The sequence below is a fragment of the Ovis aries genome, chromosome 11 (genome assembly GCF_016772045.2).
Source record: "Ovis aries strain OAR_USU_Benz2616 breed Rambouillet chromosome 11, ARS-UI_Ramb_v3.0, whole genome shotgun sequence".
NCBI lineage: Eukaryota > Metazoa > Chordata > Mammalia > Artiodactyla > Bovidae > Ovis > Ovis aries.
Window position 1 is genome coordinate 42,534,548 of NC_056064.1, and position 26,643 is coordinate 42,561,190.

At 52.9% G+C, this 26,643-nt stretch overlaps 2 protein-coding genes and 1 long non-coding RNA gene across 7 annotated transcripts; 2 read left to right on the forward strand and 1 right to left on the reverse strand.

Annotated features, from left to right (window-relative positions):
• Positions 1–4: 4 nt before the first annotated feature.
• RAMP2 (receptor activity modifying protein 2) lies at positions 5–1,785 on the forward strand. Its single transcript, XM_004012943.5, has 4 exons — positions 5–139; positions 579–644; positions 1,109–1,220; positions 1,338–1,785. Exons 1-4 carry the CDS (start codon positions 40–42, stop codon positions 1,591–1,593), a joined length of 534 nt encoding a protein of 177 aa, XP_004012992.1. The 5' UTR covers positions 5–39; the 3' UTR covers positions 1,594–1,785.
• Positions 1,786–1,863: 78 nt separating this feature from the next.
• Positions 1,864–11,275, reverse strand: LOC132657424 (uncharacterized). The gene is made up of 3 exons (XR_009595599.1): positions 11,039–11,275; positions 5,627–10,730; positions 1,864–3,313 (listed from the first exon to the last, which is right to left on the reverse strand). It is a non-coding gene; the product is annotated as an uncharacterized LOC132657424 (long non-coding RNA).
• Positions 11,129–26,171, forward strand: WNK4 (WNK lysine deficient protein kinase 4). 5 transcript variants are annotated; one of them, XM_042255991.2, is made up of 19 exons: positions 11,129–11,285; positions 11,676–12,114; positions 13,557–13,729; positions 14,533–14,753; positions 15,111–15,268; positions 15,796–15,884; positions 15,976–16,192; positions 17,869–18,133; positions 18,356–18,477; positions 18,702–18,760; positions 18,838–18,955; positions 19,227–19,343; positions 23,055–23,192; positions 23,758–23,812; positions 23,909–24,495; positions 24,593–24,653; positions 24,762–25,170; positions 25,259–25,458; positions 25,815–26,171. In XM_042255991.2, exons 2-19 carry the CDS (start codon positions 11,782–11,784, stop codon positions 25,967–25,969), a joined length of 3,477 nt encoding a protein of 1,158 aa, XP_042111925.1. In that variant the 5' UTR covers positions 11,129–11,285; positions 11,676–11,781; the 3' UTR covers positions 25,970–26,171. The 5 variants fall into 5 exon arrangements, with proteins under 5 accessions (XP_042111925.1, XP_004013450.4, XP_042111924.1 ...); XM_004013401.6 differs by lacking the exon at positions 11,129–11,285 and adding an exon at positions 25,631–25,728 and having other exon boundaries at positions 11,420–12,114; XM_042255990.2 differs by lacking the exon at positions 11,129–11,285 and adding an exon at positions 25,631–25,728 and having other exon boundaries at positions 11,420–12,114; positions 23,912–24,495.
• The last annotated feature ends 472 nt before the right edge of the window (positions 26,172–26,643 follow it).

Here is a 26,643-nt window from a genome sequence, read left to right on the forward strand (position 1 = left end):
GCTCAGCGCCGCCGCTCCTCCTCGCCTGCTCGCCGTGCGATGGCCTCGCTCCGGGCGGAGCGCGCTGTCGGCAGCCCGTGGCTCCCCGCCACCCGCGCCGGGCGACCGGCTGCGCTCCGCCTCCTCCTCCTGCTGGGCGGTAAGCGCAGCGCCCCGAGGTCCGGGCGGGAGGCGCGGGAGGCCCGGGAGGGGAGAGGGACTGGACGTCTCGGAACGGGCCCCGGCGTGCGGGTGCGGACCGCGCTGCCCTCTGGACGGTACCCGGCCTCACCGCAGCGAGGGCGCAGCGCGAGCTGCTTCCCACTTGGGGAAAAGCTGAGATGCCCGGGGCCCCTGCATAAAGCTCTTGGGAGGTCTGGAGCTGGCGAAGAAGGAGGGGTTTTGAATGTGTGAAGGAATTGGTGCGGCCCCCTCTCTTCCGGGCACCGAGGCACCGCGTGGGGGCCTGGAGTGCTCCCTGTCTCTTCTGAAAGTAGCCCTGACTTTCAAGAGTCTCAGACCCCAACCCACACCCCGCTTCCTCCTGGCTCCACATCCATCCCCATCCTCCCATCTCCCTGTCCCTTTTCTGCCCACAGCTGTCCTGAAGCCCCAGGAGTCCTTGGCTCAGCTTCTTCCCACCCCAGACGGCTCCAAGTCGGATGGTGAGTAGCCAGCGACTGTGGGAGGGTGGCCACAGGGAAGAAGAGAGGTCAGTGGGGATGGTTCCTTTCCCACAAGCCAAGCCGCAAACCCAATTGGTGCCTCTAAACTCCTTTCTGTTCTCTCTCTCAGGGTTTCTTGTTGTCTTTCTACCTCTAATCCCACAAAGCCCCCAACCAGCTGTGAGCTGGCCCACCTCACAGGTGGGTTAGAATATTCCTGAAAAAGTGTATGTGGAAACTCTTGCCAGGCTGCAAAGTCCAGTGTACATGGAAGGCATTAAACTTTTCCTGAGCTGGGACTCTCTCCTCAGCTAGGAGTATCTTGCTTGGGAAATTTTCTGAGGCTCTCTGGGCAGTTCCCATATTTGAAGACAGGAACAGCGGTTCCACAATGGAAGTACCTGGACCAGAGGGCTTGGAGGGTGGGGCAGGTTATGGTCAATGTGCAGCATCTCTGCCCACAGGGAAAACGGTGTTGGAGACCTATGGGACAAATGTCCAACAATGCTGGCACGATTATGAGGTTCAGATGGACTCTATCAAGAAGGACTGGTGTGACTGGGCCCTGATTAGCAGGTAGGGGCAGTGCTGGAGGGCGGCTTGGGCCTGGGGCTTGCTCCCTGCGGGTGAGTGTGGGGCAGTCCTCTTTCTGGCCCCAACCCTTCCCTCACTCTAGCCCTCTCCTGTCTCTAGGCCTTATAGCTTCCTTCGAGACTGCTTGGAAAAGGGTGCGGAAGAGTTTGGCCTGGGCTTCCCCAATCCCTGGGCAGAAGAGATCATCTTTGAGACCCACCACATCCACTTTGCCAACTGCTCCCTGGTGCAACCCACCTTCTCAGACCCCCCAGAAGATGTGCTCCTGGCCATGATCATAGCCCCCATCTGCCTCATCCCCTTCCTCGTCACCCTCGTGGTGTGGAGGAGTAAAGACAGTGAAGCGCAGACCTAGGGTGGCATGAGCTGCTTGGCAGCCATCTTACCCCTTTCCTCTGCCACCACCTGCTCTCTCCCCTCCCCTCCCTACTTCCTTCTCTGGCTCCCACCCCAACTGGAGATTCTTCGATTGGTGGAAATGGAAGCTGGGTGGCGTCATCGTGCAAGTTCTGTAATCTTCAAAATAAACCTTTCCTTTTTTTTTGTACGTTGTTCCCCTCTCCATTCCGGGGTGGAGGGGGGCGGTAGGGGGCTGTCTCCTTCTAGAGCCTCTGCCATTCCCACAGGCCCTCAGCTCTGGGCAGCAGAGCTAGAAGAATCTAGAGAGGTCCACTGTTTTGTTCACTTACTGGTCCCTCCTGAACTCCCTCCCCCACCTGAAGGCCACGCCCCTATATCCCTTCCTCCCAAGGCCAGGCCTTTCCTGTCCCTATCCAAACCCAGCTTCAGGAAACTTGCAGGAAGAGACTCCCTTCCGGTCTGGACAGCAGCTGGGGAGGTGAGAGGGGTGGGACGAGAGAGGACTCTGTGTCGTGACTTCTGCAAGGAGGGGGTGCCAGCCAGAAGCCCTGAATTTTCCCCTTCCTCATGCCGCAGTTTACTCCCAGGGCCTGGTAATAGAAACCCTGATGGAACCAACGGGAGTCCATCCCTAAGGACCTCAGGATTGAGGGCAAAGGCAGTGGGGTTTCCTCTACTAGACTCACCACAGGACTTCCCCTCCAGGTCATTGGCTCTCATTCTACATTGTCCCGGACCCTGGGTGGGTGTGGCCTATAGCCTGGCCACACACTGCCCCCTCGTGTCCACTAAAGCCAACCAGAAGATGGACATGGCCTGGAAGAAGCTCAAAACTGAACTGTGAGATCAAAGACCTGTTATCTCCACAGCAACCACTAGTTCTTCATTGGCTGCTTCTTTTAGCTTCTTAAGCCATGCTTATGCTCCCTTAAGACACTTTCCCACTGTTAAGGGCCATACCTAGTGACCCACCGTTTCTGTATACAGACATTCCTGTATTTTCCTTGGATGGTGAGGCCCAGGTTTCACCACAGAACCTTCACTGTCAGTTCTCCCTGGGACAAAACTGCCAGGTCATCAGAAACATCTAGACAGTAGCTTTGTTCTTTAAAAAGATACCTGTTTATTCCTTGTGGCACCTGGCACCTCTTTAGGAACTCTCCTTCCTCCCTTGTTGAAATATCTGCCTTCCTGAGTACATAGCCACTTCCTGGGACGTGCCTGTCTATTCCACAGATATATATGTATGTATTTCCTGGAATATATCTATTTATTCTCTGAGACACACTTTATTCCCTAGGACATTTTGAGGTTTCACCATGAGAATCTTTGCTCTATTCCCATAATGCATCTATCTTCTCCAAGGATGTATCTGTCCTCTTTTTGGCCCATATTTGCCTTCATGCATTTTACTAACATACATCAAAAGCATGTCGGTGCAAGTCACTGTAAATAGCCTATTGTGTTGGGAAGACAAATTAGATAAGGCTTGGTTCTGCTTTGATGTCTTTCATCTGGCAAGGGAGCTGACATGTGCACACATAAACAAAAACAATGGAATGTGTGAGGAGAATCATGCAAGGGATACAAGCCAAATGTCATCTGAGTATAAAGGAAGGAGGAGTCACATTGAGCTAAGGTGCAGTCTAGCTGAGGTCACAGGAGGGTGATTGTGGAGCTGGCATCTGACTAGGTCTTAAATGGACAGGATTCTCCTACGGGAGACAGTAGAAAAAGAGATGAATTAGAAAATTATTGCAATAATCCAGGTTTGATAAAACAAGGGCATGGATCAAAGGAGTGCTGAATGGAGAAACAGAAAATAATTAAAAAGTAGGAAAAGGCAAAATAGGGGAGGGAATCCATAGGATTTCAATATGAAGGTGAACAAGAGGAGAGGTTAGAGCTGACTCTGGCTTTGAATTTGAGTTACTAGGACAATGGTAGGCTGCCATCTGGGGTCGCACAGAGTCGGACACGACTGAAGCGACTTAGCAGTAGCAGCAGCAGGACAATAATGGAAGTAATAATATTTAAAGGGCCATTAAGAGGAGAAGCTGGCTTGAAGAAAAATATACATATTATGTATGTATAATATAACAATGGAACAAAATGTAACATAACAGGGAGTGAAGGGCTTCTGACATAGGGAGTTGGAAATGGGAGTGGTCTTGTTGCTGCTGGTAGTATAAAAAAGTTGGAGTTAGGAATACAGGTTTAGTCCCCTGCAGAGAAATGCCACGTGAAGCCATGAGAGGGATGAGTTTCCAGAGAGAAGGTATACTAAAGAAAGCTGCTGTCCTTAGAAAACATGCATACATATACAGTGAGGACTAAAGAAGACAAAAGGGAAAGATCAGAATCAGCAGAACAAGGATAAAGAAAGCCAATGGACGCAAAGGAGATGGTGCCCTTTGAGAGAACATTATCCATTGAAGGGTTCACTCATTTAGTCATTCAATAAATATTTGTTGGACACTTCTGTGGACCAGGGACTGTACACAGTGAAAGATGGACTTCAGTGGGGAGATGTTAGAGATCAGACAGGAAATTGAGAGGGTGGTAGAGTCAAGGAAACTACAAATTTTCAAGTAGGGATGACCTCAGCATATGTAGACTAGAGGAGAGGAGCCAGGAGAAAGGGAAAAAGAAGGGAAGATGATGCACAAAGAAGTCCTGGAGGAAACTGGAAAGGAGAGGCAAACAGATGCCAAAGGGCTGGCCTTGTCGAGGGGGTTCTCTGGCTGTCCAGCTCTTAAGACTCCGCATTCTCATTGCTGAGCTCCGGTTCTATCCCTGGTCTGGGAACTAAGATCCCACAAGCTGTGTGGAGTGGGCAAAGGAGTAAAAGGGAAAGAAACTGAGAGATGAATTGAGTGTGGTGACAGAGAGGAAGGACTAAGAGGTTCACATGCATGGCCTCAATCTCATAAAAACCGAAGAGATGGGCATTCTGCAGAGAGGCAAGAGAAGGGAACTGGTGGAATGGCTTGATGTGTATGGAAAATTTTGAAAAGTTACCTTAAGGAATGTGACAGGGAATCAATAAAAGACAAAGCATCACTGGGCTGCACTGATAGAACAGCAGTGAGGTCAGTCAGGGAATTTGAGGCTCAGTCAGAAAGTTCCAGTGATTTTTTTTTTTTCCCTGTCAGTAATACTCCACGGTTTAAGGCGTGAAGAAAAGAAGATTGAGGAATAGGTGGGCAGCGATCGACAACTCCGGTTTGTAAAATGAGCAGCAGGGGAGCAGGCAAGGGGACAGAACTGAGTAGTCTAGGCCAGGCGAGAAGTCAAGACCAGTGGAGTCCCGGGCCTTCAGACTAGAAACAGAGGACATGGGAGAGGTGAGACAGAGGTGGCTGTGCTCAAATATGGCAGCTCTGAATCATGGAAGCGGAGCCATTTCCAGGTATAAAAGCTACAAATGAGCTCCTGGGGAAGATGGAGTCGAAGGACACAGGAATTGAGGGGAACTGTGAAGGGTTAAGTTAAAAGCGACACAAACGTTAAGATTAAAAGAAGCCCCGTATAGGGGAAACAAGCCTAGGCTGGGTCCTGGAGACCTGGGTTCTTCTTGCAGTTCTAACTGTGCCACTTTGGGGAAGTCACTGTTCTCTCTGAGGTGGAATCAGAAAACTTCTCGGGGCCCCTTCTGCTCTAGCTCGTAAGAATATGGGGATAATGGCAAGAAACGAGCTGATGAAGATCCCTCCGGTTGGGCCTCCTCTCTCCCCAGAGGCTCCCGGAACCTTTCTGCAGCGCTTTCTGTCCGGACGTGCCGGAGCGGAGACCGGAAGTCCTTTGCCGGCGGGTCCCGGGTTTCCTGGGCTACTACGATGGCGATGAGTTTCGAGTGGCCGTGGCAGTATCGCTTCCCACCCTTCTTTACGTGAGGCTTAGACCCCCCAGAAGCCCCGATGGACCTCCCTCCCCTCCCCCGGACCCCGGGCTCAGCCCTAATGCTTCAAATGGGGAGGGGGAGAATGGACCCGGTCGCCACTACCCGCAGTCCCCCACTTTCTTACCCGAATGCTCCTCTGGCAAGTGCTGCCGCTCGCCCTCTCTCAAGTCCTCTAATTCTGCGCCCCACCCGCTTCACCCGGCAGGTTGCAGCCGAACGTGGACACTCGGCAGAAGCAGCTGGCCGCCTGGTGCTCGCTGGTCCTGTCCTTCTGCCGCCTGCATAAACAGTCCAGCATGACGGTGATGGAAGCCCAGGAGAGCCCGCTCTTCAACAACGTGAAGCTCCAGCGTATCCTCCCTCAGGCACTTCCACAGCCCACACACATGCACTTCCACCTTTCCCACATGCCCAGACTTCACACTCCCTCTCACCCACAGAAGACAGGTTCCCATCCAGACCGGCCTTGGGAAAGAGCCGGTTTGTGTAGCTGACATCCGTTCCCGCCCCCTCGCCCCCCACTCCTGACGCCAGCCCCAATGCAGCACCAACTCCCTCTTGTTTTAGACAATGATGAGTACCTAGGTGTCGTTCAGATCTTACAATTTCGGCCCTGAAGCCAAGTCCCAGGGTTTTTCGACCTGACCCCTTTTGACTTGTTGAAACTTAAGTCTTCTGTATGTCTTCTGTATAAGACTCAAACTCTAGCATTACCTTTAGTAATTTTCTCCGCCTACTCTCCTCACCCCAGGAAGTAAGGATGGTTTTCTTTTGCTGCCTGGTTCATCCTTAAAATATCTGGACAATGGTTGGAGGAAGGAGAGAGGACAGGGAGTGAGAAATGATAGTATCTTTCATTCTCTAAAGCTCTTTTTAACAAACAAAAACAAAACACTTTTTCTTTTTTGCCTGGCATTTTAGGGCCCCCTGCATTGGAAGGGCGGAATCCTAACTACTAGACCACCAGGGAAGTCCCTAAAGCTTTTCCTTTTAATCAGACTAGTTTCTTTTTACCTTCCCCCTCCCCAGTATGCAGGAAATGCCAGTTTACATCCTGTTGTGGAATTGCACATCTCAGTGTGTAGGAGGGAGAAGAATGGTAGTTGGTAGCAGGAGCCTGGCTCTGAGAAATTTCATCCCACCAGTTCATTCCATTAATGCCGGTTCCCTTAACCTTAAACCAGGGAAGCTGCCTGTGGAATCAATCCAGGTTGTGTTAGAGGAACTGAGGAAGAAAGGTGGGTCCAGTTCATCAGATTCCTTATTTTTCTTCCTAGTGGGGTTCTCCTGAGGACAAATTAGCACAAGTCTTTTCTTTTAAGAACTTTTTTTTCCTCTCCTGGCTTGGAACCCAGAGTGTTCTGTACAGTAACCCAGTTCCCTGGGTTCTTTTCCCCCACTGGTTTACAAAATTGAAATTTCTCCATCTGTGCCCCAAGACCTGAAGAAGAGAATGGATGCCTTGCAGATAGTAAAACAATTTTTGAATTGCTCTTTCTGAAAGCTGTCTTTTCCACTGTGTTCCACCTTTAGTTTGCCTCTTTGTCTCTTCTTGGAGCACGATGGTTTCATAAGTATCTTTTGCAGGGAATCTTGAGTGGTTGGATAAGAACAAGTCTAGCTTCCTGATCATGTGGCGGAGGCCAGAAGAATGGGGGAAGCTCATCTATCAGTGGGTGAGACTATTCTGACACAGTGACCCATGGCAAAGGAGAATGACTATGCTCAGCAGATACCTGGTGTTTTCAGATCCACAATTAGCAAAGTAGGGGAGGGCAGAAAGAGGAAATGTAGGTCTTCCAGGCAAGCCTCTTTCAGTGACTCAATTTCCCTGGCTGCAAAGAACTTCCCTGTCTTTGCCAGTAGAAGGCCAGGGGCTGTGTGAGGCCATGTTTGGAGAATGCAGTACTGGGAACCATGAATACTGTTGTTGGCTGGAGCCTCTGGCCACAGAAGATAAATGGGGAAAGGAAGAGAAAAAAACACAAAAACCTGGACCCCCTCCCCCACTACATCCTTATGGGGCTGCCCACAATATAAATGAGACTCTGAACCAATGTGGGTGTGGGGACAGCCTCTCTCCCCTGCATTCCAGGTCACCACCAGCCCTGAACATTCCCAAGAGAGAGGAGGGGAAGAAGCAGCAACAACCCAAATATAACAAATATACACCGCCCATTTCTGAACAGGAAAACAACCAGGATGAGAGGTCATTCCTCAGACACGTGAAGGCCTGTGGTTTAGTGGTTCTGAGCATGTGTGTACATGTATAAATATAGCACCTGTAAGGTTTGTGGGTTTTTGGCCACTCCTCTGCTGAGGTGACAGCTCTGGTTTGGGAATAAGTATCATTCCTGGGTCAGAGGTGGAGCTGGGAGTTTGCCTTCTCCCAGGAAATTCCTGGGTCTTACTCAGTGCCTGTATTCTGTGTCCATAGGTTTCCAAGAGTGGCCAGAACAACTCCGTGTTCACCCTGTATGAACTGACCAATGGGGAAGACACAGAGGACGAGGGTAATGCTTTTCCCTCTCCCCCCAGTTTTATCATGTGAATTCTCTCTAATCTTATTTAGTTGACATTCAAATTTCCCATGTTTTTGTCTCTAAATTCCACATACTAAATAATACAAAGGTTGTTAACCCCATGTCCAAGATGTCTATAAACCACCTGAATTCACATGCAGAACACCCACAATCTTTGTCTGTGGGGGTGTATATCCATTTATCTAGGGATAAAGTCCATATTTTAAGACTTAAAACTTTTTGGGGCATGCCACAGGGCATGTAGGGATCTAAGTTCCCCAACCAGGTATTGAACCTGTGCTTCCTGCAGTTAAAGCATGGAATCTTAACCAGTAGACTGCCAGTGAGGTCCTCCATGTTATAAGATATTGAAGGGTGTCTGTGACCCATGAAAAGTTAAGAATTATTGGTGTGGATGCTGAATGAGGAACCAGGGCAGGAGATTAAGCCTGAAATCTCCATTCCTTGTTGACTCTGGCTTTCTTTCACCCTTTCTTATAGAGGGTTCAAGATCTGTGGGTGTCAGCTGAAAGGATTGGGCTGACACCCCATCCCCAGCCCTTTAGAATACCCTGATTTCTGGCCAGACTGGGATTTGTATACTGTTTTGATTTTTACATAGTGTAAATACTCTCTTAGCTCTTTTATCTCTGACTCCATAATGTGTTGATCCCCAGGATCATCAAAAGTACCAATCTGATCTGGGTAAAGGGGGCACCTCCCCTTTCTGCCAGGCCTGGCTGCCCCAATAGTTAACAGCACTTGGCTTTCCCCTCTTTCCTGCAGGCCTCTGCTTGCTACTCCCACCATTATGCCATGACTTAAGTGCTGCAGCATTGCCCAGCCCACCACTCAGGCCAGGCAAAGTTGAAGGTTTCCTTGGAAAGCAAGCTCCCTGACTCAAGAGCTGGGCCCCGCAGGGGGTGTGTTGTGCAAGCCTGTTAGGACTTGCCTCCTGCCTCTCACAGCTCCCTGCAGTATCTTGCCGTGTCTCTAGATACTCAGCTGGCCCTTGGCTCCCAGCTTTGTTCTTTTTTTTTTTTTTTAACTAGGATAGGGCAGATATCTGTGCTAGACCTTTGCAGTCTCCTGGCCAGAAGCATGGCTATACCTCAGTGTGTTAGGACTGGTCCACCCAATGGGTACAGACCCAGTTAGGGACAGCATCCAGTGACAAGAGCCTTGACCTCCCTGGACTTGTCAGGGCCCCTTTTTTGTGCCTCACAAGCAAATGGGGTTACTCTTGAATATAGAGACACTAATGGGGGGATGGTGCGAGAGTGTGCAGGCTCTGAGTCTGACAGAGCAAACAGGAAGGGGGAAATAGCATGAACTCTCGTTTCATGTTGACTCAGGCTTTTGTCCACCCTTTACTCCTGAAGAATACCCAGAAAGGGTGGGTGGTAGCTGTAGCAGTACTGTTGCCCTGGAAAGTTCTCTGCTTCCAGCTCAACTGCTCTCCTCAGAGGCCTCGAGCCCCTAGCAGCATGTCCCTGACTGCTCATCTTTCCCTGTCCAGAGTTCCACGGGCTGGATGAGGCAACCCTACTGCGGGCTCTGCAAGCCCTCCAGCAGGAGCACAAGGCCGAGATCATCACCGTCAGCGATGGCCGAGGTGTCAAGTTCTTCTAGCAGAGACCTATCTCCCTTTACTTCTTACCTCCCACCCTGCCAGGGCTTTCAAAGGGAGACAGACCAAGTGTCCCCACAGACTGGATCTGTGACTCCGCCTGACTCAAAAGGGCTCTAGTCCACGGGTGGGTTTCCTGCTTATCTCATTTGTCTGTCCCTGGGATCTGGTGAGGCTGAGGTGCCAGGGAGGGAATATGTGCTTCTCCTTGTCCCAACTCCCCTGAGCCAGGGTCTGAAACCCAGCACTTCACTTGTGTCATACACGTAAGTACACACACATGGCCTGCACAAGCTTCTGTCATACATGTAAGTACACACACACACACAGCCTGCACAAGCTTCTGTCTGTCATACATGTAAGTGTACACACACACAACGGCCTGTACAAGCTTCTGTCATACATGTAAGCGTACACACACACGGCCTGCACAAGCTTCTGTCTGTCATACACATAAGTGTACACACACACAGCCTGCACAAGCTTCTGTCACACACACACAGCCTGCACAAGCTTCTGACACCCACCCCCCCCAAGCTTCTGTCTCTTCACCCAACCCCACCCTCCACCCCCACCCCTTTAGCTGCTACTGCCTCCTCTCAGGCTGGTGCTGGATCCCTCCTAGGGGATGGGCAAAGCCCTGGCTGCAGGCAGCCCTCCAGGCAATGTGAAGATAGAAGGCCCAGGAGGGGGCCTGGCCATGAGAGCTGGGGCCCAACACTGATTTATGATTATTAAAAAGCTTAACCCCACTGCTTGCTGCTGAAGTTACTACTAGAATGAGCAAGGGGAGTACTGTGATCTGTTAACCACGCTGAGTGAATCCCCACCTACCTTAGGGGAGAGGTCTTCCCGCACTGGTGGACTCAGTGAGCCTGCGGTTTTACATCTGCTGGGTGGGCTGTGTGAGGGAGTGCGAATGGAACACAGCCTGGGGACAGACGGCTTTCTGTGTCTGCAGTGGAGTAATTTAATGGCTCCCCTCCCTCACCACCTCCCCGTGGAAGTCCTGGACGACGCTGAAGCCCCTCTCTCCATCCATCTGGTCTGGGTCGGGTAGTTGAGGCCGAGGGGAGCTGAGGGGGAGTAAACCGGATATGGACTTTGGTTTATTGGAAACTTTGGCAAACAGAGGAGGGGAGGAAGGAGAGCCCACAGAGCAAAAACAGGCACTTTGGCCAGGGCCAGGCTGCGGTTAAGGTGGGGAGTGGAGAGGATGGGTGACCCGGTCCTTGGTTTGGGGGAGGGGCGGGCTCTGGGGTGCACACACCCATCCCTAAGCAGCCCAGAGGGACTGCGACTTCGGAGAAAACCAGATCTTTCCATTGACCTCTGTATTGTCGGCCCGAGGCCATTCTGGACGATTAGGAGGGGGTGGTGCTACCTTATCTGGGGCGTGCAGACTGGTGGTAGCCTCCTCCTCACCACCTCCCTTTTCTAGGGTCGGGGAGCCGCGGTCACGTTTCATCTCCCTGTCCTAGTACCGTGCTCCCGCAAACAGGTCTGCGCACTCTTAGTGCGCGAGAACACACCGCCTCTCACCGGGCTCCGGCTACGGAAAGAGACAAGGCGGGTGCTCCGGGAGGCCAGGAGGAGGAGGGCCAGCGGCCGGGGGCGGGGCAGTGGCCGAGGTGAGGGGCTGCGCCAGGGGTTCCACTGCACAGGCAGCTCCGAGGGGGCGGCTCTGGGGGGTAGGGGCGGGGCGGGGGGGGGGGGGGGGCGGAGCTGCGGGGCAGGCGAGCCGGGGCTGGGGCCCCAGTAGCTCAGCAGGAGCACTGCGCACCCAGCCAGTCGTCCTATCAGGCCTCCCCGCTTACCGCCTGCAGCGCCCGGTCCTTCCTCATGCTGGCACCCCCAGCCCCAGAGACCGAAGTCCCCATGTCCCAGGCGGAGGCTGACCTGCCCCTGCGTCCCCCGCCGCCCCTTGCCGCGGCGGGGCCGCCCCGCCTCGGGCCCCCTCCCCGCCGGGTGCGCCGCTTCTCCGGGAAGGCTGAGCCCCGGCCGCGTTCTTCCCGTCTCAGCCGCCGCAGCTCAGTCGACTTGGGGCTGCTGAGGTCTTGGTCCCAGCCAGCCTCACCCGTTCCGGAGCCCCCTGATCCGCCAGACTCCGCTGGTTCCGGCCCGGCGATGAGCCCACCGCCCAGCTCCGAAGAGCCCCCTGAGGGCACGTGGACCGCGGGCGCCCCTGTGAAGCCTGCAGACTCCGAGCGTTTGGAGCCCGTGGGCTCCACAGGAGGGTCGGGGTCCCGGGAACAGCCGAGGATCACGGAGGCGGCGGCGGCCCGGGAGCGGCGGCGGGAGCAAGAGGAAAAAGAGGACACGGAGACCCAGGCTGTGGCAACGTCCCCGGACGGCCGATACCTCAAGTTTGACATCGAGATTGGACGTGGCTCGTTCAAGACGGTGTATCGAGGGCTAGACACCGACACCACGGTGGAGGTGGCCTGGTGTGAGCTGCAGGTGCGGCTGGGCGCCCCCTCGGTGACGCCACGGGATGGGACCTTTGGAGGTCTTGGGATGGGAGACCCAGGGAACAGCAGCAAGGGGGATGTATTTTTCCAGTCAAATGTCGGGACACTTGTCCCACTTGCTCTGATGATCCATGGACCTGGCTTATTTCAGGCTGCAGAAGGATAAGCTGAGGCAGGTGGTGTGTGGTAGCTCCCGTATGGATTTAAGACATTCTTACTTTTCCGGCTCCATCTCAACCCTGAGAGCTGGAAAGAAAATAAGATGGGAAATTGGGTAGGGAGCCAGCTCAGACCTGAGGGGTGGCTCACCACTTTCCTGCAGTGGTTACCCACTGTCTCCTCCTCTCCCTTCCCCTTAAGTCCTGAGACCCTCAGTGTGACCCTTATCCTTTTTTCTTGCCCTGGATCTTTGCAGATTAGAAGGCTGGAATGATGGAGGCCAGGAGCTGGGACAGGGTCCTCTCCACTTCCAGAAGATATAGGGGTATTGTAGCAGGACAGGGCCTTCCCACATCCCTTCTGGAACAAACTTCTGGATTTCCCCATGGCTGGGGGAGGGGGAAACAGGGAGCTCCAGCCCTGGCCTGAGTCCAGTCCTGCTCCTCATCCCACTGCCTACCTGAGCTATCCTCTCCCCAGACCAAAAGCACTGAGCCCCATAGGCTTTAGGGGTATGCTGGCTTGAAGGACCTTCCTCCCACAGCGGGGAAACCCAGTTAAGTCTGAGTTAGCAGATTTGGATTCAGACTGAGGAGACAGAGCCTGGAGGAAGGGTCCTCCCCTCCAGCCCTGGCACTGAGCTTGCCCCTTGTGCCTGCCAGTGCCACACCCCAGGCTCTAGGCCAGGCCAGGAGAAGCGTCCAAACTAGGGGTTGGAGGGGGTGGAGGAAGGAGATGGGGGAAGGCAAGACAGCTATGGGGCAGGGGGCGGTCTCCTGGCACCTGGTCCTGGATCCCTTCTCTCTTTGTCTGTACCTCCCTCTGCAGTCCTTCTCCCTGGATCTAGCAGTTACCAGTTTCTGAGGCCAATCCCCTTGCCGGCCCCAATTTTCTGCCCGCCCGCCTGCTTGCTGCCTGCCCGCTGCCAGCCCCCGGGCGTCCCTTCCCGCCCCACGGCCGGCCTGGGCTGCTACAAAGGCGCTATTGAGTTCAGAGCTCCTGGACCGGGCTGCATAAAAGCTCTTGTGTCCAGGAGGGGGTCCAGGGGGCGGCCCCAGGCCCATAGTGGGCGTGTCCTTGGAGCGGCCCAGAGGGGTCAAACCAGGAACTCGGGGTCTACAATCCTGTTGGCGAATGATCCCACCCACTCAGTCCCATCCGTTGGCTCCTACCCTCACCGCTCCTCCAAGCCCCGCCGCGTGTGTCCCCATCCCCCTCTTCGTGGGGGTACTGGGGCCGAGGTGACCGTGACCCTCATCCCCTACCCCACAGACTCGGAAACTGTCTCGAGCCGAGCGGCAGCGATTCTCAGAGGAGGTGGAGATGCTCAAGGGGCTGCAGCACCCCAACATCGTCCGCTTCTACGACTCCTGGAAGTCAGTACTGAGGGGCCAGGTTTGCATCGTGCTGGTCACCGAACTCATGACCTCGGGCACGCTCAAGACGTGAGCTCCGCGCCTGCTGGTGGTAGTTGGGAGGACTGGTGGTGGGAGGTCGCCACTGCTTCTGGAGGAGCCCGGCCTCCTCAGACTCTACACGCAGGTCCCACTCCGGGCTCACTCTATCTCATCCTCGCCTCTTGAGAGTCTGGAGGCCTGCAGTGCCCCCTAAAGAGTCCTCCACCGTGCTACCCATCTCCTCTGCAAGCTAGCCTATCTTCCTGCAGCGCGCCGGAATCTGGTCTTATCACTTCTCTCCTGAAAACCCCTTTGAATTATCCCGCCGCCCTCCGGATAAAGTCCATTCTTTCCAGCGACTGCTCACAAAGTTCTTATAGGATCCAGCCTACGTTCCGGACAAACCAAATTCCCAGCACCTCCTCCCACCCTGTGCCGTCACTTGTCTCCGTGCCTTTAAGCACGCCTTCCTTTCTGCCTGCAAGGTCTTCATCTCTTCCCATTTTCACCCCTGAACTCCTACTCATCCTTCAAGACACCACAGAAAAGTTATTTCCTCTAGGAAGCCCTCCCCCACGTCCCGGGCAGCTAGTCATCGCTTCCGCACTTCCACAGCACCTTGGCGGCGGCCATATCTTGAATTTACCCGTTTTGTAACCTTCTGTCTACCTGCCACACCCCCTGACTGCCTTTCTGTCTGAGGCCGGGCGCGGATCTGTGCTAGGAGAAGAGAGCGGCAGATGCGTGGGCGGGAGTGGGTGGGGCTACGGGGCGGGGAACCTCCCAGTGGTGGGCTCCCTCCCCATCCTCTGTATCCCTCGCTCTGACCCTAGCTGTGCGCCCTCCCCTAGATACCTGAGGCGGTTCCGTGAGATGAAACCACGAGTCCTTCAGCGCTGGAGCCGCCAAATCCTGCGGGGGCTGCATTTCCTACACTCCCGAGTACCCCCTATCCTGCACCGAGATCTCAAGTGTGACAACGTCTTTATCACCGGCCCTACGGGCTCCGTTAAGATCGGGGACCTGGGCCTGGCCACGCTCAAGCGCGCCTCCTTCGCCAAGAGCGTCATCGGTGCGTCCCTCCAGGAGGATCCTTGTCATTCCTACCCTCCCTCCCCTTCCCCTGTCTGGAGAGAGCCTGGGGACTCCCTCCCCCAGTAGATTTAGAAGGGGGTCAGAGTTAGAACCCCCCCACGGAGTTAGAAGACCACGGGGAAGATGAGACTTGTAGCGTGTCCTCTTCCCCACAACCCCCCCACCCAACATACACACAAACACACACACACACACACACACACACACACACGACGGGAAGGGGTGGGTCTCTTGCACTCCAGAATTCGCGCGGTTGCCCCCACCCCCACTTGTACTTTCAAGGAGAGGGACGAAGCCAGAAAGGAGGTACTGACGTCTGCTGTGGATCCTGCAGGGACCCCGGAGTTCATGGCCCCAGAGATGTACGAGGAAAAGTACGACGAGGCCGTGGACGTGTACGCGTTTGGCATGTGCATGCTGGAGATGGCGACCTCGGAGTACCCCTACTCAGAGTGCCAGAATGCTGCTCAAATCTACCGCAGGGTCACCTCGGTGAGAGGGAGGAGAGGGAATCACAAGGCCCCCTTCCATTTGGCTGCCCAGGCCACCCCGCGGTCAATGCCCTTTCCCTTAATGAAAACGAGGTAGACACAAAGACGCCCCGGTGAACACTGAAGGTTACTGGATGCACTCACGGCCCCTCCAATTCAAGCTGTTTAGAATAACGATGTGTGTAGCGCTCCCTAGAGATTACCGATGATTCAAATCCAATCTCTCATCCGATCCTGTTCCCTGCCCCGCGGGGTGAGCAGGGCAAATGTTCTGCCCTGCATTTTATAAATGAGGACACCGGCTCAGCGAGAGCCTGGTTCAAGGTCGCACTGTCGATACGTGTGTGTGGGGGGGTGGTGGGGTCGGGGCGGGGGGACTGGGATTTGAAATCACAACTTCTAAACGTGTACCCGGTGCTTTGGCAACTGCAAGCGCTGCCGCCCCGGGCTGGGGCGGGGTGGGAGGGGGAGGTCAGCAGAAAGCTGGGGCACAGAGAGCCGGAGGCCTCATGCAACTTCATTCCCCAGGGCACGAAACCCAACAGCTTCTACAAGGTGAAGATGCCCGAGGTAAAGGAGATCATTGAAGGCTGCATCCGCACGGATAAGAATGAGAGGTGGGTGGAGGGGGCAGGGCGGACGGGGGTGGGGTAATGGCGGGGGGAGCGGGCGGCGGTGGGGCTCTGCTCAGGTTGGCACCGCCCTCAGGTTCACCATCCACGACCTTCTGGCTCACGCCTTCTTCCGCGAGGAGCGCGGCGTCCACGTGGAGTTGGCGGAGGAGGACGACGGAGAGAAGCCGGACCTCAAGCTCTGGCTGCGCATGGAGGACGCGCGGCGAGGGGGGCGCCCACGGGACAACCAGGCCATCGAGTTCTTGTTCCAGCTGGGCCGGGACGCGGCCGAGGAGGTGGCTCAGGAGATGGTGAGCGGAGGACAGCATGCCTGCCGCGTAACTGGGCGTGTGAGGGGCGTGTGGATCTCAACCGGAGAGGCCAGTGCCTTGTGGGTGCGATGTTTGGGTGGTGGGTTGTCTGGGTGGTGGGCTCAACGAAGCCCTCTCCGAGTTTCCTACGAGTGTCTCCCTGCTGCCCTCTCCTTAACGCACCTGCGGGCACACCTAGTGTTCTCCTCAAGTCAAGTCAAAAATTTCCTTTTCCGGCCCTGGGTCCCTCAACCTCCCTGTTTTAATTTCCTTCTGATCCGGCTTTCCCGAATTGTCCTCTCTCCGTGTTATCTATTTTTCCCTTTCTTGTTTCCCCGACTCCATCTTTTTCTTGATCTTGCTTCATGCTCGGAACCGTGCATTTGAGAAAGCCTGTCCGCTCTAGAGTTAAATGCTTCTTTCCATTTCATCAGGCCCTCCATTACTGAACGGGTCCCCATCAGTCTTATTTTATACCAGGATACATTCCCATCTTTCTCCTCCACAAGACTACAAGGGCTTGAGGGCAGAGACTGTGTGTATTGACCCTTCTGCCCCTGACAGTGCTTAGCACGTGATGGGAACTATTAACCACCCACATCTTAGAGCCCTTTCATGTGCATCTGATGGTTGTTACCAACCGTGCATAGAGTGATTTTATCTGATTTACTGCTGAGGAAATGAAAGCTCAAAGAAGCTGAATATCTTGTACCAGGTCCCAAGCAAGAAAGTGGCACAACTGACTCAGGTTGTTCAGATTTTGAGTCAGTTCATCCTGCCCCACCTTTACCTGCCCAGTGAAGCTTGTTATTGAAATGAATAAGGATAATGAATAGAAGCTGGTGGACCAGGAGAGGCATATATGAGAGGCAGAAGATATGGGGGTGGTCTGAGGTGGGAAGGGAAAGAGTATGATATTCTTGATGGGAAAATGCAGTTGAAAATGTGGGAATCATCTGTTGGTGGATCTGGGTCAAGAACCTAAGAATGTATTTGAAATAAGACATAGAAGTCAGTCTCTGTAGCCCAGCTCAAACCTGACCTGAGATTGGGACCTGGTCCATTACATACAGAAGTTCTTGACTTTAACACTAGTGACATCATTGTTCAGGAGACTCTGCCATACTGTTGTAGGTTGTTGAGAAGAATCCCTGGCATCAACTTAGAGGATCCCAGTGGGATCACCCCCCAAGTTGTGACAACTAAAAATATCTACAGATATTTTTCTCCACCATCCCCCCAGAGCAATTGACTTAGAGTATAACCTTGAACTGGTCACTTACTTTACTTATTTCTAAAATAGAGTTGATAAGACCTATCTCAGAAGGTTGCTGGAAGGATTTAATGATGATATGGTAAAGAGTTGCCAGTTGGATTTCTCTGGTCCAGTGGCTAGGACTCCATGCTCCCAATGCAGGGAGTCCAGGTTTGATCCCTGGTCAGGGAACTAGATTCCACATGCTGCAACTGAAGATCTTACCTGCCACAGCAAAGATCCAGCGCAGTCAAGTAAATAAATGGCTTTTTAAAAAATGCCAGTTGTGGACACAGTGCGTAATCAATATATGTTCCTTTTCATGTATATCCTAGAGGCCTCAAGAAGGTGTCCTGATGGGGCTTTGTTGAGGGATGGTGAATCTCACCTCAAACTGTGTTCCTCACCCTTCCAACTCCAGGTGGCCCTGGGCTTAGTGTGTGAAGCTGATTACCAGCCAGTGGCTCGTGCAGTGCGTGAACGGGTTGCTGCCATCCAGCGAAAGCGTGAGAAGCTGCGCAAAGCTAGGGAGTTGGAGGCCCTCCCCCCAGCGCCGAGACTCCCACCAGCAGCTGTCCCCATGACTCCTGGTCCCTCCAGTGCCTTCCCTCCTGAGCCTGAGGAGCCAGAGGCAGACCAGCACCAGCCCTTCCTCTTCCGCCATGCCAGCTATTCATCTACCACCTGTAAGTCACCTCTGACATCCCAGAACCCTTGACCTCTGCCCCCCTACCCAGAAGTTCAACCCAACAGCATTGTCACTTACCCAGCCTTCCACATCTAGCCAGGGCTCCTTCTGGGAAAGAACTCTCCCACAGCCCCAGGCCCCCTCCTTGCTCAGGCAGTCCCCTGCTCAGCCATCACCCTCCTTTATTTCCCCTTTTTTGATCCCCTCCCTCCCCCACCAGCGGATTGCGAGACTGATGGCTACCTCAGCTCCTCCGGCTTCCTGGATGCCTCAGACCCTGCCCTTCAGCCCCCTAGTGGGGTGCCATCCAGCCCCGCTGAGTCCCATCTCCGCCTGCCCGCGGTGAGAGGGGGTCACATGGGGGGGCTCCCAGCTATTCCAAGCCCACGACCTAGCTCTCATCCTGTAAAACTCAACACCGTGACCTGGCCCCATGTCCTTGGAAATCCTCCACTCTTGTCCTTGTCTTTATTCCCTGTGCCTAGTACCCCAGCACCCTTGATATCGTCTTCTTGGAACCCAACAGTTATTCTCCCCTGACCTCATGAACCTGTATTCTGTTTCAGGCTTTCGCTCTATCCATTCCACGTTCTGGCCCTGGCAATGACTTTTCCCCTGGAGAGAGGTAAGTTCTGGTCTGAGTGGGCGCTTCAAGGTGAGCTGTATGGAGCTCTGGGGTCCAGTGTCTTTTCCCTTTTCCAGCTATGCCTCAGATGCAGCGTCAGGCCTTAGTGATGTGGGAGAAGGGATGGAACGGATGAGGAGACCCCCAGGGAAAAACCTCCGGCGTAGACCCCGATCCCGGCTTCGGGTCACAAGTGTAAGGAGGGGGCACAGGAGTTCGGGGAATAACCTACAGGGCCTGGATGCAACTGTCAGGGACGGGGGTGCGGTCAGCCAGAAAAGGCGAGAAGCATTGTGTTACTGGTACCCAAGAGGCCGCCAGTCATGTTTTCAATACGAGACTTTAGGGGCAGAATCTGCTTCTCTCCAGTTCCAATCTGGCCACTGTGACTTGGGTGGAGAGGGGTGGGGACACTTAATGAAGACAGAGCTTGACCTCCTCCTCTCTGCTGACTTTGACTCTGAAGGTCTCAGACCAGAACGACAGAGTGGTTGAATGCCAGCTGCAGACGCACAACAGCAAGATGGTGACCTTCCGATTTGATCTGGATGGGGACAGCCCAGAAGAGATTGCAGCTGCCATGGTGAGGGAGAGATGAGAGCACATTCTATAGATCTGAGACAAGAGTCTCCCTCCTGATGTCCCCGGGTGCTGAACTGCCCTACCCTCAACCCCCACAATCCAATGACAAGGGTTTCAAAGCTGGTGGGCCCTCCGTGCAGTGACACTGAAGACTTATCTGCCCTTGTCTGGGAGGAGATTTCTGTTTATCTAGGGAGGTTTGGATCCTCAGCTGGAGCAATTTGAGACTAACACAAGATATCCGCAAGTGCTGCAGTGAAGTGTACACTAGACACGTGATGCTGTGGCTATAAGGAAAGGATGGGCTGTAGGGGAAGGATCAGCAGCGCAAGAGGAAGGACTCATGCCAGGTCTTGACAGATGGGTCAGAATGGCAGTGAAGAGTGGAAAGGGCGTGTCTAGTGGTGGTATGGCAAAGGAGAGGCATGGGAACAGGGAGTGACTTGAAGTATAGGGCTGGGAGGGCTTCTTGAGGAGACCTTTGTCACTGGAATTAAGGGTTCCTCTTGGAAGCAATAAGATCCTGCTGTAAAGCAGAGAACTATATTCAGTATTTCTAGGTAGTAAATCATAATGGAAAAGAATATTAAGAAAGAATGTATATATATTAATCACTTTGCTATACAGCAGACTTAACATTGTAAATCAACTATACTTCAATTTAAAATAAGTTTGGTAGAAGTGAGGTTGGGCATGTAATGTGGGCTTAAGCATGTAATGTGAGCATGTAATGTGTAATGGAGTCTTAAGAGTTAAGAGCATAACACCATGAGAAGAGGTTTTAAGAAGACTGTTCTGTTGTGGGATGTGGGAGAGGGCTATGGGTAGGGTATCTAGTTGGAAGATGGACGCAAGAAGCCAGATGTGGTCCAAGGAGAGAATGGATTATGGAGAGGGAGAAGAGGGGTGAATCTGGGGGTTATTTTGGGAAAAACAACCTACTGTGTCATCCAGTAATTGATAGACATAGTACAGTGTCCATAGAAGATGGTCAGTAAATACTTGATGAGTTGACATGAGGGAGTTAGGGCAAGGGATATCAAGGGTGACCTGTAGCTTGGAGGAACTCATAGGAATAGGCCATCAAAGGAGTTGAGTTTTAAAATGAGAGTATGGCTTTGTTTTTTGGAGGGGGTATCATGATGAGTGAGCTTGAATGACAGAGGGGCAGGAAAGATAAGATCCTCCATATGTAAGCAGAATATGGGTCAGGCAGGACTGGGAGGAGTGGATCTGGGAGTCTTAGCACAGAGTTGAGCACGAGAGAAGATGGGCCTGCAAAGCCAGAGGTGTAGAGGAGTATCTTAGTAGATACCCCCAGTTGTGGAACGGGGAGCAGGGATAGGTTATCAAAGGATAGAATCAGAACCCGAGACATAGAAGGAACTCTGGAATATTTTAGTAAAAACTGAGGACGGAGATTGCTTCGAGGAGGCATAGGGTGAGGCCTGAGGCAAGACCACACTGGCTTTTGTCAGGAGGAGGTCTTTGTGGGAGACCAGTTTCAGTGGAGTGGGGGCGGTGGCTGCCAGCCTCTGGGATGCAGGAGGGAAGGGAATGGAATAAACGTCAGACTTCGGGAACTCCCTCTAAATCTTCCTCTCCATCATGTCATTCAGCTTGTGTCCAGGAAAAAGACAAAACAGCACCTGGCATGCAGGTTTATCAACTTCTGTCAAGCCACTCAGCCCTTCAAGAATCTTTCATCCAGCCACACTGGTTTCTGAATGGTCCTCTGAAGAGGCCTACTTGCCTTTTCAGCTTCTGCTTCCATCTTTTCAGGGGTCTTTCTCCCTGGGAGCTTTCTCTATGGGCTTTCAAGCCCAATTCAGATCCCACACAACCAGAGGGACCTTGTCCCTGAACCCAGGATCCATTGCCTTCTTTTCTTTCCTTACTAGCCCACCCTCCCTTCCTCTCTCAAGGATTCTCTCAAGACTTTAAATTTGCTTTTTTGCCCCCAAATCGGTAGTTGCTACCTGAGGTTACAGAGTAAGGTCCAAATGCTGGAGCATGACCTTTAAAATTCACAGCACTCTCAGCTGTACTTCAGTCTTCGCTATTTTGTGAATGTGCCCTTTGCTGCCTCAGAACACTGCAGAACAGAGGAAAGGATGGAGGTTCACATAAGACCCGAGTTCCAACTTCAGCTCTGTTAGCTACTAATTTGGCAAACTTGGGCAAGTTTCTTAACCTCTCTGAATTCATCAGTAAAATGGAGGGGATATTACTTATTTTGCAAAGATGTTCTGATGGGCTTCCCTGGTGGCTCAGACCGTAAAGAACCTGCCTGCAGTGCGGGAGACCCACCTTTGATCCCTGGGTCAGGAAGATCCCCTGGAGAAGCAAATGGCAACCCACTCCAGTATTCTTGCCTGGAGAATTCCATGGACAGAGGAGCCTGGAGGGCTACAGTCCATTGGATAGCAAAGAGTTGGGATGCAGCTGAGTGACTAACACTTCTCACTTTTCTGATGTAATATATGAGAAATGATATAGCATGTATGAGAAGTGAAATGATAAAAGTATGGGAAATGTCCACATGTGGTAGGTCCTCAATAAAGGGTTGCTTTTCTTAGTCATCCTTCAAGGCTCAGCTCTAGAGCCATCTCAGCTCCCCACTGTCTCCTGAAGTGTTATGAACTGCTTTCTTTTTGGAATGGTGTTTTATTTATTTCTGCTTATTTATTTATTTTTGGCCAAGCCATGTGGCAGGTGGGATCTTCCCTCACTAGGGATTAAACCGAGGCCCCCTGCTTTGGGAGCACAGAGTCTTAACCACTGGACCATCAGGGAAGTCCTAGAAAGGCATTTTTAAAAATCATGGTGAAAAACACATAACATAACGTGTGTCATTTTAACCATTCTGAAGTGTACAGGTCAGTAGTGTAAAGTATATTCATATTGTTGGGCAATAGGTCTCTGGAACTGTTTTATCTTGCCAATCTGAATCTCTACCCATTAAACAGCGGCTCTCCCTTTCCCCCTCCGGGAATAGCACTTTTATCTGTACCTCAATCATAAATGCCTTACCTGCCTTGAGCTGACTTGGAGTCTATCGAGTTATATATGTGTGTGTCTCTTCCACTAAGATTTTGGGCTTCTCTGAGACCAGGACAGTGTTTTCTGCTTCCTTGTTCCCTCAAAGAATCTAGCCTATGCCTGGTGCATAAAACACTCAGTAAGTGTTTGTGTACCTGAATGTTACATTTATTACATATTGCCTTATTTTTACTTAACTCTGTGGAGCTGTGTATATGTGGATCTGTGTGGCACATTTTACAAGCTGTATGAAAGCAGGAGTTGTGTCCAAAAGCAGGTGAGGCGTCAGTGGAAATATAACTCAGGTTTTGGCTTTAGAAAGTTCTGGGTGCAAATCCTGTGATCTTGGGAAAACTGAACTGCACCTCGTTGAGCATTGGTTAGCATAACTCTAAAGTAGGGGTGTTCGTGTAGACCACAGTAAGCTGTTGATGTCAAATGTGATAAAATACATAAAGATCTGTTATAAACACGCATGCTATGAAGGTTAGCTCCTTTCCTCTAAGCTGTATTTCTCCTTAGAACCACACAGTGCCTGGCACACAGCTGATGCTTACTACTTGTTTTAGATTGATGAGCAGAAACAGTGGGGTGAAGGGTTGGATTTTTAAAGAAACGGACAAGTGGAATTAACCGAGCCCCCCTTTCTCTTCCTACTGATTCTCACCAGGTGTATAATGAGTTCATTCTGCCCTCGGAGCGAGCTGGATTCCTGAACCGGATTCGGGAGATTATCCAGCGAGTGGAGACCCTGTTGAAGAGAGATACTGGCCCTGTGGAGGCTGCTGAAGACCCTCTGAGTCCCCAGGTCAGACCCCTGTGGGCACCTCCAGGGGGATGTGGCTCTGCTACAGGCTTCATTACTTTTTTCCACCAGTCCTCTTGGATCTAACTTGTCTTCATCTCTAGGATTCCAAAACAATGGCTCTTCCCCAATTTGAGAGTCTGATGAAAGCCATGGACTCTTGTTCCAGAAAAATGTGTTCAGTGCATACTTTTTTTTTTCAGTGCATACTTTTAACTCAGTATTTTGACATAATTTCAGACCTACAGAGAAGTTGCAATAGTTGTACAAAGAACTCCTGGGTGCTCTGTCTAGATTTGCTAGTAGTGTTTTGTTACATGAGCTTTAGCCTTTTCCCTTCCTCTCTCCCCATCCACGTGTGTGTGCATGCATTCTTTTTTTGGAAGCATTTAAGTAAGTTGCAGGTGTCAGGCCCCTTTACCACTAAATATTTCTTGAAAACACTTTTGAATCCCTTGAAACTCATCTGTGGACTCATAGAAGCTCATGAGTCTTGGCTTAAGAAGCCCAGCCTGAAACTTTCCATCTAAGACTCAGCTCGTCCCACTGTGACATTTCTCTCTCTCAGGAGGAGCCAGCACCACTGCCTGCTCTCCCGGGGTCCCCCCCAGACCCATCCAGGGGTATGTACTGCATTCTGTCCCTACTCATCCCACCCTTGGGGTTGCTCCATGGAAATGGAGGACTGGAATCTCAACGTCCCCTCCCTCCCTTCCCAGCAGAGCTCCAGAGCAGCACCTCCCTGGAGCAGAGATGCTGGGCAGCTTCCTCCGCCTCCACATCTTCTCCTGGAACCCCCTTGTCTCCTGGAAACTCCTTTTCTCCTGGAACCCCGGTTTTCCCAAGTCCCATCCTTCCCGTCACTTCTCCCCCATGTCATCTCAACCCCTCCTCATTCTCTCAAGTTTCTCCTCAGGCCTCCTCAAATCTCTCTCCACACCCCCCAAGCTGCCCGCTTCCACTCTCCCCCAGTGCACCGCAGTTTCCAGTCCCATCTGCTCAGTTTCCACAGAGTTCTCTTCTCCCCGATTGTTTCCAGGTCCCTCTCGCTCCTCCCTCCTTTGCCCCCTGCCCCTCTGCTTGTCCCCTCCCCTCCACCACCGCAGCCCCTCTCCTCTCTCTGGCAAGTGCCTTCTCTCTGGCTGTGATGACTGTGGCTCAGTCCCTGCTGTCCCCATCCCCTGGGCTCCTGTCCCAGTCTCCTCCAGCTCCTCCTGGTCCTCTCCCTAGCCTGTCCCCTCCTACTCCCTGTACTCCTTGTGGCCAGGAGCAGACTTTATCTCTGACAGCTGAGATGGAGGGTGAGGTGAGCAGGAAACCAAGAGGGATGATTGGGTGGTGGAAGAGGGGTGGGTGGCCTTCATTCTGGATCATTTCTCTACTCACAGACCCACACTTTATAGGCTTCTCCGAATATTGGTTGGCCACTCCCAGGTGAAGCCAGATTGGCGCCCATCTCAGAAGGTGAGATCTTTGACCACTGACCCTCCCTGCCCATCATTCTCAGTGACTTTATTTCCTACCACTGATTTCTGTTCCTTCTTCCACGATGCCTTCTTTGTCTTGCTACAGAGGGAAAGCCTCAGCTTGTTGGGCGCTTCCAAGTGACTTCATCCAAGGAGCCAGCTGAGCCTCTTCCCCTGCAGCTGGTATCCCCAACTCCCTCTGGCTCCCCGAAGCCTCCAACCCCTCAGCTGACCTCGGAGAGCTCGGACACGGAGGACAGTGCTGGAGCCAGGCCAGAGGCCAGGGAGGCTCTGGCTGAAAGTGACCGTGCAGCCGAGGGCCTAGGGGCTGGAGCTGAAGAGGAAGGGGATGATGGGCAGGAACCCCAAGTAGGGGGCAGCCCTCCACCCCTGATCCATCCCAGCCCAGTGTGGATGAGTTACTCCTATAGCAGCCTGTGTCTGAGCAGTGAGGAGTCAGAGAGCAGTGGGGAGGACGAGGAATTCTGGGCTGAGCTGCAGAATCTTCGGCAGAAGTGAGTCTGGGGAGAATGGTGGTCAGGAAGTGGACTTGCTAGAGCCAAGTGTTGGGCCATCCCTCTCATGACCCTGGTGTGTCCTCAGGCACTTGTCAGAGGTGGAGGCACTACAGACACTACAGAAACAGGAAATTGAGGACTTGTACAGCAGGCTTGGGAAGCAGCCCCCGCCAGGGATCCTGGCCCCTGCTGCTATGCTGTCTAGCCGCCAGCGCCGCCTCTCCAAGGGCAGCTTCCCCACCTCACGGCGCAACAGCCTGCAGCGTTCTGAGCCCCTGGGCCCGGGTGAGACAGAAGTCACCAGCTCCCATCGTTCCAGAGTCCCCTCCCTAGTGATCTGACTGTCTTTCAGGCCCTGGGGGTCTGCCCCTTGCTGTGGGGGGACTAGCCCCCCGCTTTTCCCTGTGGCCCCTTCCCTCATTCAGTGCTCTCCCTCCCCTCCCCATCCTGCACCCAGGCATCATGCGAAGGAACTCCCTCAGTGGCAGCAGCACCGGCTCCCAGGAGCAGCGGGCAAGCAAGGGGGTGACATTCGCCGGGGATGTTGGCAGGATGGTGAGGGCGGGCCCAAGGGAGGGAGAGCCCAGGGAATGGTAACTCCTCCAGCTCTGGAGGTTCCTTAGTACTTCTTTTTCCTCCAGTGAATTATGAACAGAAGCCATGTGTCTCACCCACACCTGAGCCCGCCATGGAGCTTGTGCCCTTAGAATCTGCTGACCAACCCAACTCTGCAAGGAAGACCTCAGCACTGAGGGAGGAGGAGGCCGGACGGGCGTGGACAGTGCTGCTCCCCTAGAAGGAAGAGCCAAACATGTGGGAACTGTTTGATGTGTGTAGAAGGTGTACGTTCTGTAAATCCTCATCCTTGCCACCTCCCCAGCTGAGAGAGAACCACTAAACAGTCCCACCCGAGTCCAGATGACTCTAGAAGGCACACTCCCAGATGGGCAGGAGGAGGGAAAATTAGTAGCAGCCAATAAAAATTCTGGAACCTAGAACCTGGTGAATCTGTATGGATCTTAGAAACCCGGCAAAGCTCTGTGGGGGAACTTCCCTGGTGGTTAAGGACCCACCTCTCAATGCAGGGGACATGGGTTCCATTCCTAGTCAGAGAAGATTCCACATGCCCCAGGGCAACTAAGCCCATGTACCACAACCACTGAGCCTGCACGCTCTAGAGCTTGTGCTGTGCAGAGAGAAGCCACTGCAATAAGAAGCCCACGCACCACAGGGAAGAGTAGCACCTGCTTGCTGCAACTAGAGAAAACCCAACTAGAGTAGCAATGAAGAACCAACAGTCAAAAAAGCTTTGTAGTAGGGTAAGGCAAGGGAGGATTTAGAAGGAATTTCCCTTTCACAATGGGAGGCAGGGGTGGAACCCAGCCTTTGGGCTTCCTGCCAGCAGTTCATGAAGAAACTGCAAGGTCAATAATCCACCTGACCAAGCTTTAAGATTCCACCCAGACTCCA

What these genes read in the sequence shown, in the direction of transcription:
- RAMP2 (XM_004012943.5), top strand. Translation starts at nt 40, where the DNA reads ATGGCCTCGCTCCGGGCGGAGCGCGCTGTCGGCAGCCCGTGGCTCCCC. An exon ending in CCTCCTCCTCCTGCTGGGCG is followed by an intron (nt 140 to 578) that starts GTAAGCGCAGCG and finishes TTCTGCCCACAG; the next exon opens with CTGTCCTGAAGCCCCAGGAG. An exon ending in AGACGGCTCCAAGTCGGATG is followed by an intron (nt 645 to 1,108) that starts GTGAGTAGCCAG and finishes CTCTGCCCACAG; the next exon opens with GGAAAACGGTGTTGGAGACC.
- WNK4 (XM_027974480.3), top strand. Translation starts at nt 11,497, where the DNA reads ATGCTGGCACCCCCAGCCCCAGAGACCGAAGTCCCCATGTCCCAGGCG. An exon ending in CGCACGGATAAGAATGAGAG is followed by an intron (nt 15,885 to 15,975) that starts GTGGGTGGAGGG and finishes CACCGCCCTCAG; the next exon opens with GTTCACCATCCACGACCTTC. An exon ending in CCCCCCAGACCCATCCAGGG is followed by an intron (nt 23,813 to 23,908) that starts GTATGTACTGCA and finishes CTCCCTTCCCAG; the next exon opens with CAGAGCTCCAGAGCAGCACC.